Source organism: Lithobates pipiens, unplaced genomic scaffold, assembly GCF_037356315.1.
Source record: "Lithobates pipiens isolate NorthernLeopardFrog02 unplaced genomic scaffold, aLitPip1_a1.2 Scaffold_19, whole genome shotgun sequence".
NCBI lineage: Eukaryota > Metazoa > Chordata > Amphibia > Anura > Ranidae > Lithobates > Lithobates pipiens.
The window spans coordinates 198517803-198536918 of NW_027507764.1; the positions used below are offsets into that span (position 1 = coordinate 198517803).

Below are 19116 nucleotides of genomic sequence, written 5' to 3' on the forward strand. Positions count from 1 at the left end.
CTCAAGTTTTGCTTTTAAATCTATGCAGTAGAGAGTGTTTTATTGCAGCATTTTCATGTTCTTCATAATACATTGGTTTGTATACTATTGTTGTTACTAATATATGGTGAACATGAATCCTATACTGTGTATACTGTATTGATCGTCAAATGTGGGGCTTAGCCACATTCTGGAATTATTATTTGCATAGATAAAAGTTTTTGTACTCTACTCTCACACAGATCACAGGTCGTTTTGCAGAACGCATCCAAATGAAAATCAGTGACTTACTTCAGCAAATGGAAGAAGGACTAAAGACAGCAGACCCGCATGATGTTTCTGCCTACACAGGATACACGGGTGGGTTCTTTACGGTATTACTGTTTGGAATATATGGAATATACTTTTTTTTTATTTTTTTTTTATTTTTTTTTGTATTATTTTTATTGAAAGTTTTTCAACACATTAAGAACATACAAACATACAAAAAGGTCCCAAAAACCCACCCAACAAAACTCCCTCCTGTGCAGACCTCCGTTCCTCATCTTGAGCTCAGTCTATGATCACCGACAGTATCACACATATAAAAAACACATAACTTGTACCTTACTGAGTATTTAACTACCCGAGATGGGGATGTAAGCCAACCCAAGGGGGTAGCACCTCCCAGCCCCGCCCCTCACCTGGCACTCAAAGGAGAACACCTCCCGCCTAGCAATTAACTCACAGTATCTGCGGCATCAAGCCAACACCGCCACACCCTCTCAAATTTATTAGGACACCATCTGCTGAGATATGTGGTTTGTATAACGGTAAAGCTGTATTAATTAAACCTTTCCAATAAGAAACCGTAGGAGGTTCGGGTTTCTTCCAAGATAGCAGGATAGCTTTGCGTGCATAAAACAGCGCCAGAGAGATCAGAGTCCTCTGCGCCTTTCGAGGTGCCAACTCCTCCACCAGACCGAGCAAGCATACCGCAACTGTGACTGGAATCGGCACCGAAAGGACAGATTGTATAACTTGTGTCACTCCCTTCCAGAACTCCTCAATCCGCGGGCACTGCCAAAACACATGGTCAAAGTCAGCTCGGTCAGCTGTGCAACGCCAGCATCCCCCCGCACCCGTACCGTAAATTCTAGCCAGTCTGGCTGGGGTGTAGTATACTCTATGCAGGATTTTAAACTGGATGAGTCTGTCTCTAGCCGATACTAGGGTCTGAAACGGGTGTCCCCACATGTCGTCCCAATCCTCCCCTCCAAAGTCTGGTACTAAAGCACTCCAAACATCTCTGCATTTTTGGACAGGCTTCGGCCTGTCCGGGAACAACATTCTGTACACAACGGAGAGAGGCTTTTGCAGGTCCTCTGTCCGCAGCACATTTTCCAGAGGCGACACTCCCAACTGCAGAGCCCCAGGACCGAACTGAGAGAGAAAAGCGTGCCGCAACTGTAGGTATCGAAAAAAATACCAATTTGGAAGATCATGTTTTACCTTAAGCTGATAAAACGTCAAGAGCTTCCCCTCTCCCACCACATGCTTCAGTTGTTTAATGCCTACCCTGGCCCATATCACCGGATCCGGTATGTCCCCAAAATGTGGCAATTTAGGATTAAACCATAGAGGAGTGTCAGGAGACCAACTCCCCCCTGGTTGTTTCATCAAGGTCTGCGCATGAGTCTGAACAGAGCTTCTCAAAACTATTAGGAGGCCTGGCAAACTGTCCCAGATACGGGAGGGTACCAAGAAATTGGGTAATCTGGAGAGCACTCCAGAATTTTTATCCAAACGGTTCCATCAACTCCGGGACCGTCAGCCATGCCCCCCTTTTATATAGGTGGAAACATGTATACAGCCTGTATTCAATAGATGTTTGAAAGCCCTGTTATCAATCCCTGGTGGAATTGGGGGGGGGGTTCCCTAGTACTGTATACAGAGAGGAGGTTTCGGGTATTATACCAATAATAGGAAGCAGAGACGCACAGATTTTAACAGTATTTCCTATCAAAGGATGTTTTGTAAGCTCTTTAGAAAGGTGTGCAGAACACCAAGAAGCTCTTCCTAGTATAATGGATGACTGGGCGTATTCCATCTGTACTCTCACAGTTACGGCTAATCCCCTAAATCTTTTAGAGAGTATTAATTGACTATGCCGTAGCCGAGGCTGCTTGTGTGCCCAAATAAAGTTGAAAATTTAACTTTTGACACTGTTTAAAGTAAGTAGATGGAATTCGTATTGGTAGTGCCTGTAAAAGATGAAGTTTAGGGAGGATGCTCATCTTGATAATATTACAGCGCCCTAGCCATGAGTGCAAACCTAAATTCCATTTACCCAATAAGGTCTTCACTTTTTGCTGCAATGGGGGGAAATTTAACTCAAAAATCTTAGCTATGTTGGATGCAAGCAATGTACCCAGATATGTAAGAGCTTTATCAGTCCATTTAAACTTAGTTTTGCTTAAATTGTTCTATTAATGTTTGGAGGCAATTAACCCCCATTGCTTCTGATTTGGTAAAGTTAATACGGAGATTGTCAACTGAGCTATATTTCTCAAACTCCTTCATTAAATTAGGGATCGTGATCATGGGATTTATAAGGGAAAAGATCATGTCACCTGAGTAAGCCGAGATCTTATATTGAGCCTCTCCTAACTGTACTCCTGTAATGTCTTGATTTAAACGTACTGTGCAGAGAACCGGTTCCAACGACAGGACAAAAAGGAGTGGTGACGGGGAAAATGCTGGCATGTCCCATTTGAGGTCTGGAAGGCTTCTGATAATACTCCATTGGCCCGAACTCGGGCCACCGGACAAGAGTAGATGGAAGTAATCCACTGTAGCATTTTACTCCCGAAGCCTCCATATCGTAGAACTGCCAACATAAAATTCCAGTTCACCCTCTCAAAGGCTTTCTCCGCATCTGTATTTAAAAACAAACATTGTGTCTGAGTTTTATTCACTACATGAAGGAGATTAAGAACTTTTGTTGTATTATCTTTTGCTTCCCGTGTAGGGACAAATCCTACTTGGTCCAGATTTATCAAGTTGGGATATACTTTTGAATTCTGTTTGCCAAAATTTTAGTAAAAAGTTTAAGATCTAAATTGAGTAAAGAAATTGGACGATAGCTTCCACAGGAAGCCGGGTCCTTTCCCTCTTTCGGTATTACCGGAATATGGGCTAACATTGTGTCCTTTGCAAATGTTGCTGATGTTCCGAGAGCATTAAATAATTTGACCATATATGGAGTAAGTGAAGGGAACAAGGTCTTATAATATTGGGCGGTCAGACCATCAGGGCCCGGAGCCTTACCCAATTTAGTGGCCCTTACTGCTCCCTGAAGTTCTTCCATTGTTATGGAGCTTTCAAGATTATCTCTATCTGCATCTGATAGCTGGGGCATTAGTGAACGTGAAAGGTACAGGTCTATTTGCGCTTGGGTAGGAGGCTTAGACAGCAGGTTATACAATGATTTATACAATTCTTGAAATTCCCTAACTATATCATGTGGTTTTGTAGCTTTAGGCCTTTTAGATGAAGCCAAGTGTGGTATGTAGTTCATTTGTTTCTGCTCTTGTAATGTTCTGGCCAAAAAAAGTCCACATTTGTCCCCCGACTCATATGAAAATTTCTTGCAAATCTGTAATGCCGCCTTGGCCTTATAATATAGAAGATCTGAAATTTGTCCTCTCTTAACATTGAGATCTTTCTCTAAAGATGGAGATAAGGTTCGTTTATGACAGGTCTCCAGCGTAGCTAGTTCTTCCAGCAATAGTTTTAGTTGTTCTGCATGTTTTCGTTTAATCCTAGCTCCATGTTTAATTGGTACCCCTCTAATAACCTCTTTATGTGCTTCCCACACAATTCCAGTATCACAATCTTGGGTATCATTAGTAGAAAGATAAAAATTGAGTCCCTTAATTACGTCTTCCAGGACATCTTTATCTTGTAAAAGGCTTTCATTCAATCTCCACTGAGTTGGTCCCTTTATTCAAAGTGTCTTGCAAATCAAATGTCATAAAAATAGGTGCATGATCTGACCATGTAATGGAACCTATGTTAGCCTCTCGTACTGAGTGAAGTTGGGCATGTGGGACGAGAAAGTAATCTATCCTATCTTATGAGGAGAAGAAAGAAAAGTATAATCTTTCTCTGTGGGATGGAGTAGGCGTCATATATCAATCAGTTGGCTTTTATACAAGATTTGAGCGATGCGGTTACGTGCTGGGTATTGTCGGATGTTTTTTCACTTCAGTGCATAGAATGCATTAAGGTGAAAAAACGCATACCTTTACAACCCCTTTAAAGTGAGAGTGACAATGAAATGGAGATTTAAACACAATAATCACATATATCAATATGGTATAGTACTCTGAAAAGAATTAGTGTCGGGGGGGGGGGGGGGACTTTCCCCCCTCCTTTCTTCTCTCTCCCTTCTTCTGTCCCATATAGATTATAGATTGCAGAGACTACTACCAGAACTAAATAGTGTTATTACCGTGTTTTCCTTTCTTTTCTTACCTTTACCTCCTCAAAAGAAAAAAAAATGGGGGGGGGGGGGGGGGATAAAACCTCACCTCATGACTAATAGTGTCTTAAACAAAATATGTGTGTATATGAGTTGTACAAAATTACAACATAAAAAGAAAAATACCAATCAACCATGGAACCTGGAGGTGAGATGTTAGTAGAAAGCAATATCTATAGGGAGTAATTGTTCCCTTTTTATTTAAAAAAAAAAAAAAAAAAAAAAAAGCTTGGGGGGGAGGGAGGAATCATGTTAAATAACATCCGCCTTGGATAAAGAATTGATAATGTCTTATTCATTTAAAAAGTTCAGTTAATTTGGTTTCCTTTAGCTGCTATTAGCCGTTGCCCCTCTAGTTCCCCTCTAGGGCTGCAATGGAGATATTTTAGTATCTACGTCAATAATCGTTATAGAGTCTCCAAAGCTTGCATAACACCTTAAAGTTACAGAATCCACTTAGACCTCTACTTCTATTTCTTTTAATCTCCCTCCTTTAATGCAGACTATATTTATTCATTAGACCCGTCCCTGATCTCCAGGGGGGTCTTTAGAACCTCTTTCGAGGCAGTTGTTGGTGCTGGGAGGTCCTCTGGTGTGTAAATAGTAATTGAGACTGATTCCCTACGGAACCTCACCGCCAATGGGTATCCCTACCTATATGTACATCCCCGTTCTTTCGCATTAAAATGGATGTCCCCCGCTTCCCATGCAGCTCTAAGTATTAACTCCTTCTCCCGGTAGCAGTGGACACGGCAAATAACGTCTCTAGGTCTCTCTAAGTCCTTTGATCTAGGACCTTGAAATCTATGGACCCTATCCAGATCTACTATGTTCTCGGGGGATTTCAAAATCATCTGCAAAATAACATTTACTGTTGCCTGAAGATCCTCATTTCCCAGCGTTTCAGGGAGACCCGGAACGATTGTTTCTGCGGCTTCTGTCTTCAAGTTCCTCCATATGAAGCTAGAGATCAGCTGTCCTGAGTGGTCAGTGCCTTTTCCAGTTCTCTCCCTCTCCCTCTCCCTCTCCCTCTCCCTCCTATATTCTTGCCGGGATGTCAGCCACTTAGTCAATGGTCATTTATCTGGCGCTGGGTTGGAAGCCCCGCAGCTCTATCAGAGCATGTCCGGGCCAGGCCCTCTCTCATTCTCTAGGTTAGCAATTTCTTGGATACTGTATAGTCCAGGTGTGTTTTCTAGGTTAGCAATGTCCTGGATATAGTGCAGGTGAATTGTCTAGGTTAGCGATGTCTTGAATATAGTGTAGATGAGTTCTCTAGGTTAGCACTATTTTGGGTATACTTCAGGTGAGTTCTCTAGGTTTGCACTGTCTTGAAAAAATTCCAAATGGGTTCTCAAGGTTATTACCATCTTGAATAAATTCCAAATGGGTTCTCAAGGTTATTACTGTCTTAAAAACCACTCCAAATGTGTTCTCTAGGGTATCCCTGTCATGGATATATGTTAGGTTGGTTCTCCAGGTTAGTACTTAGATATACTCCAGGTGATTTCTGAAGGTTAGCATTGTCCTGAATAGTGTAAAGCTGTTTACTCCCGATATGCTACAGTGCGTTCTGTGGGTTAGAATTGTCCTGGATATCTTTGATATACAGTAGTGGTGCTGTCTGTGTCATATATAGCTGTGTTTACCTTAGTGATCAGGAAAGGTTATGAGCACTGTACTTATTCTCTCTGGAGAAGAGACACTTGAGAGGGGATATGATTTCAATGTACAAATACCATACTGGTGACCCCACAATAGGGATACATTTTTTCCGCAAAATTGAATTTTAAAAGACACCCATCCATTCACTCAAGAGAAGCAATTTAACCGTAAACTGCGTAGAGAGTTCTTTACTGCAAGAGCGGTAAGGATGTGGAATTCTCTTCCACAGGCAGTGGTTTCAGCAGGGATCATCGATCATTTCAGAAAACTATTAGATAGGCACCTGAACAACCACAACATACAGGGATATACTGACATAAAAACACACACATACAGGTTGGACTGGATGGACTTGAGTCTTTTTTTCAACCTCACCTACTATGTAACTAATGTAAAATATATATACTGTATTCTATATGTTCTTTTTTGTAGGCATAGCCTTGTTGTACCTGCAATTGTACCGTGTCACTCCAGATCAAACCTATTTGCAACGTTCTCTTGATTATGTGAAAAGAGTCTTGAGGAACTTGAATGGGAGAAGAGTCACTTTCCTTTGTGGGGATGCTGGACCTCTTGCTGTTGGAGCTGTAGTCCACCACAAGCTTCAAAACCACACAGAATCCAAGGACTGCATTGCAAGGTCACATAATTTTTAAATATTTTCAGAAATATGAAATGTATTATCCTGCTTTATTTTTGTAGTACAGTAGGTCTCCCTCCTGCATACTTCAGTACTCTACTAAAATGGCTATAAACAAACTTTAGAGGACCTTTCCATTTTCATGTGGGGGTGGGGGTGCAGGTAGAAGCAGTAGGGGTGCTCTTGAGTTACCCTGACAAATTAGGGTGATAATTATCTGATGCAAACCTAGACATGGTTTAAAGTTCTAAAAATCATTTTTATAATCTTATGTGTCATAACACCATATGATAGAGTTAAATTCAAATGAAAATGTACCGACTGAAAGATGGCTCACGAAGCTGTTTTGTTGGCTCAAGTTAAGGGTGTATGAATATGTATTAATAATAAGCTAGTGGTTATGTAATCGAAATCTTGTATTTTCGATCCATTATTACTAGATTCTATGTCTGCAGCTTTTTGACGCTGATTCCAATAATGTTTAGAATATGATTTACTTTAGAATGTCAGCGGATATTGACGGTTTTTAATTCAGAGACTGAAGCTACACACACCATACCTCCGCATCCATAATAATGTTGTTTTGTAATTTATTATTGCTTAATTTGGATTGATTGAATGTGTTCTTTGTTGACTGTGCTAATTATGTGACTAAATGCATTCATTTCCCCAGTGCTGCATATTAATGAGAGTGTGGTTAAATTGATGCAGGTCCTATTTGTAGCCTATTGCAAGGTTAGTTACATTAGGACAAGTCATCTGGCAGGACGCAAGATGAATATATTATGTTACCTCTAACCAGTTCTGCTTCTGCTAATGGAAATGTAAAGTGAAGAATGATTTTACTTAAAAAGCAGACAAAGTCCCATTGGGAGGGGGGATTTCAGAAGCTGGCATAGTAAGTGTGTGTTGGCTGGAGCTGGCACTTTGTGCTGAACAATGCAGTTTAAGTAATTAAGTCATCAAAAGAATTAGGGGATTTATTCACATTACAACCGCTTTGCTTCAAGTAAATCTGTAGATGTTCAAGTTTTTTTTTTTTTTTTTTTTTGCGGGATTTGTTACTTACACAAATGCTAAATTTTTCATTTTTTTGCAAATGTATAACCTGGTTCTTTTGAAGTCATTCTACATTAACCGCTTGCTGACCAGTCGCCGCAGTTGTACTGCGGCAACATGGCTCGGCTGCGCAAATCACCCTTATGTTACGTCGCTCCCCTCTGGTGGCCACTATCGGCGCAGCCCCCAGAGCTGATGCAAGTGTCCGGCAGTCTTGATGACCGTCGGGCTCCCGTGATCGCTCATAGCAGCACCGTGAGAACTGGAATCTCTGCGAGTATCCGGTTCTCTGAGGGGAGAAGTGACAGATCGTCTGTTCATACAAAGTATGAACATTGATCTGTCATCTCCCCTAGTCAGTCCCCTCCCCCCTTCAGTTAAAACGCACACTAGGGAACACAACCCCTTGATCTCCCCCTAGTGTTAACCCCTTCACTGTCATTTTTACAATAATCAATGCATTTTTATAGCACTGATCGCTGTATTAATGCCAATGGTCCCAAAAATGTGTCATTATTGTCCGATGTGTCTGCCATATTGTCGCAGTCACGATAAAAATTGAAGATCGCTGACATTACTAGTAAAAAAAAAAAAAATGCTATAAATCGATCCCCTACTTTGTAGACGCTATAACTTTTGTGCAAATCAATATACGCTTGTTGCGATTTTTTTTTTTTTTTTTTTTAACAAAAATATGTAGAATAAATATTGGCCTAAACTGAGGAAAAATGTTTTTGTATATACTTTTGGGGGATATTTATTATATCAAAAAGTAAAAAAAATATATATTTTTTTTTTTTGGTTTTTTTAAATTGTCGGGAGGAGATCAAATACCACCAAAAGAAAGCTCTATTTGTGGGGGAAAAAAAGGACATCAATTTTGTTTGGGTGCATCATCGCACGACCATGCAATTGCCAGTTAAAATGACGCAGTGCCGAATCGCAAAAGTGCTCTGGTCAGGAAGGGGCTAAAACACACACACACACACACACACACACACATTATATATATATATATAATAAAAAACATTTTTTTTATACATATTATACACTATATTACAAAAGGTATTGGAACGCTTGCCTTTACACGCACGTGAACTTTAATGGCATCCCTTTCTTAGTCTGTTGGGTTGAATATTGAGTTGGCCCACCCTTTGCAGCTATAACAGCTTCAACTCTTCTGGTAAGGCTGTCCACAAGGTTTAGAAGTGTGTCTATGGGAATGTTTGTATATATAAACAATTTTATTGATTTACATTAAAAAGATTTTCCCATATAAAATGAATACATAGAACATCTAAAAAAAATCAAAGGACTCCAAGTGATACCCCTATATAAAGTACCAGTTATGTATGTACAGTGCCTTGCGAAAGTATTCGACCCCCTTGAACGTTTCAACCTTTTGCCACATTTGAGGCTTCAAACATAAAGATATAAAAATTTTATTTTTTGTGAAGAATCACCAACTAGTGGGACACAATTGTGAAGTGTAACGAAATCTATTGGATTTTTGAAACTTTTTTAACTAATAAAAAAATGAAAAGTGGGGTGTGCAAAATTATTCGGCCCCCTTGCGTTAATACTTTGTAGAGCCACCTTTTGCTGAGATTACAGCTGCAAGTCGCTTGGGGTATGTCTCTATCAGTTTTGCACATCGAGAGACTGAAATTCTTGCCCATTCTTCCTTGCAAAACAGCTCGAGCTCAGTGAGGTTGGATGGAGAGCATTTGTGAACAGCAGTTTTCAGCTTTTTCCACAGATTCTCGATTGGATTCAGGTCTGGACTTTGACTTGGCCATTCTAACACCTGGATACGTTTATTTGTGAGCCATTCCTTTGTAGATTTTGCTGTATGTTTGGGATCATTGTCTTGTTGGAAGATAAATCTCCGTCCCCAGTTTCAGGTCTTTTGCAGACTCCAACAGGTTTTCATCCAGAATGGTCCTGTATTTGGCTGCATCCATCTTCCCCTCAATTTTAACCATCTTCCCTGTCCCTGCTAAAGAAAAGCAGGCCCAAACCATGATGCTGCCACCACCATGTTTGACAGTGGGGATGGTGTGTTGAGGGTGATGAGCTGTGTTGCTTTTACGCCAAACATATCGTTTTGCATTGTGGGCAAAAAGTTCGATTTTGGTTTCATCTGACCAGAGCACCTTCTTCCACATGTTTGGTGTGTCTCCCAGGTGGCTTGTGGCAAACTTTAGACGAGACTTTTTATGGATATCTTTGAGAAATGGCTTTCTTCTTGCCACTCTTCCATAAAGGCCAGATTTGTGCAGTGTACGACTGATTGTTGTCCTATGGACAGACTCTCCCACCTCAGCTGTAGTTCTCTGCAGTTCATCCAGAGTGATCATGGGCCTCTTGGCTGCATCTATGATCAGTCTTCTCCTTGTCTGAGCTGAAAGTTTAGAGGGACGGCCAGGTCTTGGTAGATTTGCAGTGGTCTGATACTCCTTCCATTTCAAAATGATCGCTTGCACAGTGCTCCTTGGGATGTTTTTTTTTTTATAACAAAACAAGTTTATTGGTACATGGTACAGTAACAAGTTGCATTTTTAAGTACATGCGGTAACTAAGAGCAGTAACAGGCAGAAGTAGCTCCATAGCCAAAAGGAGAAAAACACACAGGTCAAGTCTATGAGCATCATATCATTAAACACAGCAAGAAATCACGAAGACTGTATTACAAAAAGGGAGGGAAGAAACCACTATTATACATTAGTACAGGTCATCCGGAAAAATCAGGATATTATAGTATGGCTAGCCTTTACAAGTGTCCGGGTCATTGAGCCAACGATCCCAGATCTTATTGAATTTAGTTGGGCAGCCCCTATGTGCATAGATAACTTTCTTCAATGGCAAAGTTAGGTTAACCTCCGCTATCCAATCTCTAAGCGACGGAGTCTCCGGTCGCATCCATAGCCTGGCAAGCAATTTCCGAGCACAAAATAAGGTTTCTTGAACAAAAGCAGCATTTGATGGGCCCGCCAGGACGCCCAGCTCAAGGCCTAAGAGACAAGCCTTGGGGTCCACCTGAAGGGGGGAGCCCATGTGATCGTGGAGAAATTGAACCACCTGTAGCCAAAAGGTCTGAACGTCTGGGCATGACCACACCAAATGATAGAAAGTGCTCGGGAGACATCCACAGTGCGGACACCCTGGTTCCAGGGAGGGTTTGTATTTGCGAATTCTGGCCGGGGTAAGATATGATTTGTGTATGATGTACAGTTGAGTCAGTCTGTCCGTTATTCTGGGGGAAACTAACTTGACCCCATCTAAGATCTCCTCCCATGCCTCACTCTCAAGCGGACCCACGTCTTCCTCCCACCGATATCTCGCCGCCTCCGCAAGTCTAGCTACCGTCCGTCTCCTAAGATAGTCGTATAGGGTGGAAATTAACTTTGTGGGCTCCTCCCCAATTATCACACCCACTACTGACAGTTCTTGGGGATCCGGGAATCCCCCCACAAATTGGGCCCGGAGGGCATGGGATAGCTGAGCATAATAAAAGGCCATGCACTGGGGAAGCTCAAACTCACCCCGCAGCGCCTGGAAGCTACGTACCCCCAATGGGGTGACGACCTGATACAGGTACACCACCCCCCCGGAGGCCCACAGACCCGCCCCGGCAATCCCCTAAGCTCCTCCAACTGAGAATTATACCATAGGGGAGTATGGGAATGCACCCAGTCCGCCCCTAATATTTTCTGCGCAATTTCCCATATCCATCTATGCTGAAGCAGCAAAGGGGCACGTCTCCGCGCCCTCCCGTCGGGCCCCTTCCCCCGAAACAAAACCTGAAGGGGGGAGTGGGTGCGACTATGAGGCATGCCACATAGCAGTGCCTGGTATCTGGCAGCGTCCATTTTATGTAGGTGAAAAAAGTGAGAGAGCTGGGCAGCGATGTAGTATGCATGGAAATCGGGGAGTGCAGTTCCTCCCATGTCGGTAGGATTCTTTAGTACGTTCCATGCCAATTTATGCCTCCCAGAGCCCCAGATAAAGGAATTAAGGATAGTATCTATGGTTTTAATACATTTGAGGGGGATAAGAGCGGGCGCCTGCCAGAATTTATAGAGGAACTTGGGCAGCAGAATCATTTTGGTTAAGTTTATTCTACCCATTACTCCGAGAGGGAGTCTGGGCTCCTTGGGATGTTTAAAGCTTGGGAAATCTTTTTGTATCTAAATCCGGCTTTAAACTTCTCCACAACAGTATTACGGACCTGCCTGGTGTTTTCCTTGGTCTTCATGATGCTCTCTGCGCTTTCAACAGAATCCTGAGACTATCACAGAGCAGGTGCATTTATACAGAGACTTGATTACACACAGGTGGATTCTATTTATCACCATCAGTCATTTAGGACAACATTGGATCATTCAGAGATCCTTGCTGAACTTCTGGAGTGAGTTTGCTGCACTGAAAGTAAAGGGGCCGAATAATTTTGCACGCACCACTTTTCAGTTTTTTATTTGCTAAAAAAGTTTAAAATATCCAATAGATTTCGTTCCATTTCACAATTGTGTCCCACTTGTTGGTGATTCTTCACAAAAAATTAAAATTTTATATCTTTATGTTTGAAGCCTGAAATGTGGCAAAAGGTTGAAAAGTTCAAGGGGGCCGAATACTTTCGCAAGGCACTGTATACCCGTACATTAATGGCTCCACATATATATGATCTCCTTCCATTTGGGGATATCACTTGTCCTCATATAACAAGTTCTGCTCAACGTGTTTCGCGACTATCAAGGTCACTTCTTCAGGAGCTTGAAATGTATTAGTACCAATTGTTTGTCTTCTATACTATCCTGTAGAAAATGCCAGATGACACTGACTATCGATGTCCAGTGCTTCCGAGTTAACTGAGGGGAGAGAAAAACAAGGAGACTGCTGTCTCCCTCGAGGCGCCCTCAAGGGAGACAGCTGTCCCCTCGTTTTTCTCTCCCTTCAGTTAACTCTGAAGCACTGGACATCAATAGTCAGTGGCATTTTCTGCAGGACCTATCATCAGTATTACCAGTACTTTATAGAAGACAAATGTTGGATACTATGTTGCTTAGTGAGATTTTGAAATTTCAAGCACCAACCTGATGGCAAGGTATATTTTGGTACTTCTATATTATCCTAGATATGATCCAGTGCAATTAGTCACTATCTTTTATATATTTACCTTGTGTGTCTCCACATTTCGGCACATTAGTTGGTTATGACCAGATTGGGGGTATCCCACAGGGGACTTTGGGGAGTAGTATTGCAGCTTTGGCGTTTGTGTTACAAACATTTCAAGCTCCTGAAGAAGCAGCCTTGATATTCGTGAAACATGTTGAGCAGAACTTGAGTGTACATATGAGAACAAGTGCTATCTCCTGTGTGTGTGTGTGTGTGTGTGTGTGTGTGTGTGTGTATGTATGTATGTGTATATGTGTATATATATATATATATATATATATATATATATATATATATATATATATATATATATATATATATATATATATATATATATATATATATATATATATATATATATATATACTGCGTGTGGAGCCATTAATGTATGGGTATACATACATAACTAGTACTTTATCCTATAGGGGTCTCACGTGGAGTCCGATTGTTTGTTTGTTTTTATATATAAGTGCCTCTAAAGTCCATTTATCATTCTATAGCACCTTTCATGTCAATTTTGGGATATGGCACATGCTTTAATAGTGGTGCCCAATAGCCACCTACAGGCACCCCAAATAAATGTATCCATTCATCTATGGGAATGTTTGACCATTCTTCCAGAATCAAAAATATCCTACCTGTCAGCAAAGTGTATCTATGGTCAAAATATAAAACCATATATATTTTCCACATCATATTTCAATTATTTGTATCCTACTCCTATACATCTATATAATCCTGAGGTTTGTAAACTTGTGAAGATCCCCTCACATTTACTTGTATTTCCTATGTCCTGTAAGTAGGCACTGTTGTGTCACACATTTCAGAGTCTGCCTTCTGAACTACAGAGGTGTTGAGAGGAGGAGTGTCAGGAGACAGAGTCACAGCTTGCAGGTAGCAAGGTACCATGGGATATGTAGTTCTTTCAAATTGAAAGTAAACGTAAGTTGAGAAGCTGCAAAGCATGCAGAGGAAACCAGGAAGTTGTGGAAAGAGATGGCCATCGGACAGGCAGCACTCATAACATGAAATAAGAGTTTCAATGTAAGCTTATATTGAGTTGTCAAAAATAACTGTTTAATTTTAAAACATTAGTATTATAATAACAATACATAAGTGTATGCTGTGACCATAGAACCTATTTAAACTTTTATTTTAGACATTCAATAAAAGCTATATAAACTTTGCGTTTGCCAAGTCACTGTACTATGTCTTTACCCTTTTTATGTGTTTTTTTTTTCTGCTCAGATTGCTGCAGTTACACCGAGGAGTGGTGAGCACAGACCCTGAACTTCCAGATGAGTTATTGTATGGTAGAGCTGGCTACCTTTATGCATTGATTTACTTAAACTCTGAGATTGGTCCAGATACTGTACCTCAGGCTACTATTAAAGAGGTTAGTTTTTTTTGTTTTTTTTTTATTCCTCTTTTAATAATTCATCTATTACACTTTCTGAACTGAACACAATTTAAATAGAACTGCAGGTTTTTGGTCTATGTATATATTTATTCGGAATGGTTAAATTGATTTTATGATAAATATTCCCCTGCACACCAGAAATCAAGACGGAGCATGGAAATGTCTGAACTGAGAGTCGTTATTTGGCACCTATAGCAAGTTTGTTTGTTTTGTTTTTTTTGCACCCCAAAAAATCCAGACTTCATGTGAGAGTGTCAATCTCATATAAGTGAATGCAATGTAATTTTAATGATTGTAGACTGGTGATCTGGAGCCCATCAATTTTGCTTTGGCATGCATTATATGTAGGATGCCCCTGTATAAAGCCTTTCTTCACTAAATAGGATGACAGGGTTGTTTGAACTAACAGCTGCATGCAATTTTACTTTCAATAATTTTTTTTGAAGATTTAAAACATTAGACAAAAACAAGTACTGTAGTCTTAACAACAGCAAGTCTTGTCAATATTCCTATCGCACACGTTCCTGGCAAGTATGGCTCTTAAAATGGTGGGTGCTGCAGCGATTACCAGTTGGGTCCTGGAAACATCAAGCAAGTGTACATATTCACCATATTCTTTTATCGAGAGAGATCACGTCACAGAGATAAGTGCAACATTTCGGAGCCACGCAGGGCACCTTTGTCAGGCATGTCATAAAAGCCAACAGTGTCAAAGCAGAATATAAATATATTGGCTATCAATCAGAACATGTAAAATTAGAAAAAATGGTACCACCCCCACCATGTGACATCAGAATCCCGTCAGAAAATGTTAAAAACCTAAAGGCATCAAAGTAACTTCAAGCAGGCAGGGGCAGTAAATCCCTATTATCATTATTATTATTATTATTATTATTATTATTATAGAATATAGCCCGCACGCATGGCGTCAGTGTAAGTGCAATGGATGGGGCACATCAGCCAGATGCCCCCGATTGAGAACAAGCAGCCACTAGGACCAGTGGTTATGTTTCTGCTTGGGAGCTCTGGCCACCAATCACAGCATGCCATGCATGCCACGCATGCGCATGGCGTTCATGGCAACAGGGTGATGGGAGGATGCCCATCTAAGCGGGGAAAAGATAAGAGGGCATGAGATTAACGGGTAGATGAGTAAGACAAAAATAGAAGAAGAAATAATGGAAAGACTGAAAAAAAAAAGCTGGCGTAGGAGGAAAATGACAGGAAAACAGAGGAAAATTAAGAAAAATGCATTGAAATAATTATAAAATGAATACAAAGAATAATAAAAATGAAAATAAATATAAGAAAAAAAAAAGAAAATACTTAAAATATGAATAAAAATAATAAATGTAAAATAAAATGTATGAATAAAAATGAAATAAATATAAAAAAATATAATGAAAAATGAAGAACTAGAAATAAAAATATAAGCGTAATAAAACACACAGAATAATACACAATGTGCATAAAAGTGAACAGCAAAAACCAAAATAAAGGTAATTCACACTGAAAAACTTGGCTCCAACGTATCATGTGAAAATAGTCCGTATGAAATGTGCAAATATAAGCATCCAATAAAATGGTGCCAGGCACAAACAATTATGGGAAGAGCAGTGCCAGTGGTGACAGCTGTAACTGGTTGTCTGGAGTCACATCAACACCAACTAGCTATCTGGAATCGCTTCAAAATCAACCACTGAAGGATAAAAGGATTGGTACTCTTACCGATATGGTTGGACACACCTGTCTTACGACAGTGGGTCAATAAGGCTTGTGGTCACAATCTGGTACCATATGTAGACGATCGTTGATTCTGGTGGAGGGTCCTCAATTTTCCATCTCCCGAATCCGCAAGAGCAAACAATCCAAGATGGATATGTCAAGGACAGGTTTTTTTTTTCTCTCCTCTCCTTTCTCCTCCAATACTCACAATGAAAATATAAGAAAAACAAAACAGAGAGGGCTCCAAATGGTGCAGGTCAAAAAGACCAATGGATTTATTTATAATATGTCATGTCATAGGTTACATATGACACACCAAAAAAACTTTATATAATTAAGAAGTGATCACAAAAGTTAAAACCAAAAAAATGATAAAAGCAATGTGGGGTACACAGAAGCTGCTTTGGGCCCAAACGGGTTGTTATAAATGTTATAACTGTAATGTGTGCAAATTACTTATTTCCGACAAACATTTTTCACATCCACATAGAGGTAACCAGTATCCGATACGAGAGTATTTTAATTGCAATACAGATTTCTGTGTGTACATTTTGAAATGCCCTTGCACTTTGACATATGTGGGAAAAAAATGTTGGGCCATTTAAAAAAAATGGTTTCAGAAGTGACATTGGGGTAGCCTTTGCCAAAACTGAAAAGGGCGAACAGGCTGGCCCTAACTAACCCGTCGCAGTGCACTTTGTGACATCTAAACGCCAGATCCATGAGCTACATGGTTAGGTGTTAGAGAGAAAACGGTTGATGTCTCTTTAGACGAAACATGTTGGGACGAGCCCTACTGATGTCATTGCGTTGCACACAAACCTTATTTTCAAGCGCATGATCCACTTTCTAAATGTGAGTGTTTCCAATTTTTTATTTTTTTTTTTATAAATGTCTATGTTTTATATGGATTCGCACTATGAAGAGTATTTTCTTTTTTGGTGATGCTGTTTTGAACATTTGAGAGGATTTGGTCTGACAAATTGGCTGCTTTTGAGGACTGCTCTGTGACCAGAGCCCACGTTTGGAGCCCAGACGTAGAGGTAATATACTTTGGTGTTTACACCATATGCCTTGTTGACTCACTGAGCATATGCCCATTTGAGTACTCTGGTAAGCCTCCTCACTAACCAGTGGTGGTTCTATTGTCTGTGTCTTTGCCTCAACACTGATGTCATGTGGAATTCCACTTTTATGCTCCGTCTTTGCCATTATTTTATCTATTCATGGCAAATCTTTTCAGGCCATGTGAGATGTATATAGGTCATAACAGAATGAAAAGTAATTGCATTTCTGTTGCAGTGATATAATCATCTGATTACCAGATATCTGTTTTATAAGCTGGTGCTGCCCTTCATATTATCATATAAAAATTCACTGTTAAGGCCCCATTGTTTCTTAAGTATTTCCTGAAAATGTAAAATATGGTCATGGACAGAAAGAGAGCTCGTTTTACAAATGATTTTTTTTTTTCGATACATTCTCATTAAAAGCCTATCTAAACCCACAAAGACGCATTTTATTCATTGCAACTTTACAGTTTTCAGGCTAAAAAACATTTTCTGCTAGTACATAAAAAATACCTCCATATGCAACAAAAGAGGAGGGGGGGGGCAGTTCTGTAGTCCTAACACACTTCCTGTCCTAGGGGGACGACACTGCTTCCTCATAGATATATTGCACTGAGTGAATGCTGTCAACCTAGGACAGGATGTGTGTTTAACTGCAATATTACCAAGTGAAAAAAGCTTGAAAAAGAAGACTAATGCATCCACAACATTTAAGACTGGTAAGCTGAAATGTATAAACTTTTTTAGAAAATTTAAAACAAAATGATTGTAGTCTGACACCTTAAAGTAGTTGTTAAGCCACTACAGTATAATCATACACTCTCCTCTGTAAAATAACAATGTGTCCCAGTGTCTGTGTTATTTAAAAAAGATGCCGACTTCTACCTTTATATCAGAGCATTTCCTGGCGTTCACGTGACTCCTCAGCTCTCTCCTCTCCCCAGCTGACCACTGACGTCAGCCGCAGAGGAGGAGAGGAGAGAGAGCTGAGGAGTCAGATGAGCATTGGGAGACGCTCTGATATAAGGTAGAAATCTGCATCTTTTATTATACACCACAGACACTGGGACACTTAATGTTTTTTTACAAAGGGGATTGTACAGTTATACTGTAGTTATGATAGCAGCAGGGGAGGGCTGGTTAGTGGACAGAGCTGGCAGGCAGGGAGTGAGGGGGGAGAGCAGAGAGGAGAGCTGCGTATGTCGGTGGCACATAAACTGACCACAATGTCAGGGCTCAGCAGCCATGATATACTATGGTCAGTTTACAGGGTAGGATCAGCCAGGTATTTTAGGTGATAGAAGGGGCCAAATGACACAGCACAATCACTGTGCTGTTATTCATACTTTAAGGCTGGGTTCACACTGGAACACACAGCGGCTCACAGCAGGAGTCCAGTGCGTCTCCGTTCACTGTTTCGGGTCTGATTTCAGCCCAAATTTTGGGCTAAATTCAGGCTTAAAATGGACCAAAAGACGCACAGGTCTCCAGTGCCATGGAGCTCCTGGGGAGATGTGTAAACTGGCTCCATAGAAAGCCGGTCACGTACTCCTGCTAAGTGAATTGTAAGTGGGGAAACCCACACACAAGTCTATGTCTATGTCCTTAGTCTGCTTGTCTTCGGCAAACTGTACAGGCTTTCGCGTGCATCCTTTTTAGAAGAGGCTTCCTTCTGGGACAACAGAACGACAGTGTGGCATATGGTCTGAGCACTGACAGTCTGACCCCCCCACCCCTTCAACCTCTGCAGCAATGCTGGCAGCACTCATATGTCTATTTCCAAGACAACCTCTGGATATGACGATGAGCATGTCCACTCAACTTCTTTGGTTGACCATGGCAAGGCCTCATATGAGCG

The 19116-nt window shown here is 40.7% G+C and overlaps 1 protein-coding gene across 1 annotated transcript in view; it reads left to right on the forward strand.

Annotated features, from left to right (window-relative positions):
- The window catches only part of LANCL2 (LanC like glutathione S-transferase 2), a 76456-nt gene that overhangs the window by 22582 nt on the left and 34758 nt on the right, over positions 1 to 19116 (forward strand). The window contains exons 2-4 of the mRNA XM_077491607.1: positions 222 to 339; positions 6602 to 6809; positions 14292 to 14439. Of these exons, the coding sequence (XP_077347733.1) occupies positions 222 to 339; positions 6602 to 6809; positions 14292 to 14439 (474 nt within the window). The remainder of the gene's footprint in view (positions 1 to 221; positions 340 to 6601; positions 6810 to 14291; positions 14440 to 19116) is intronic.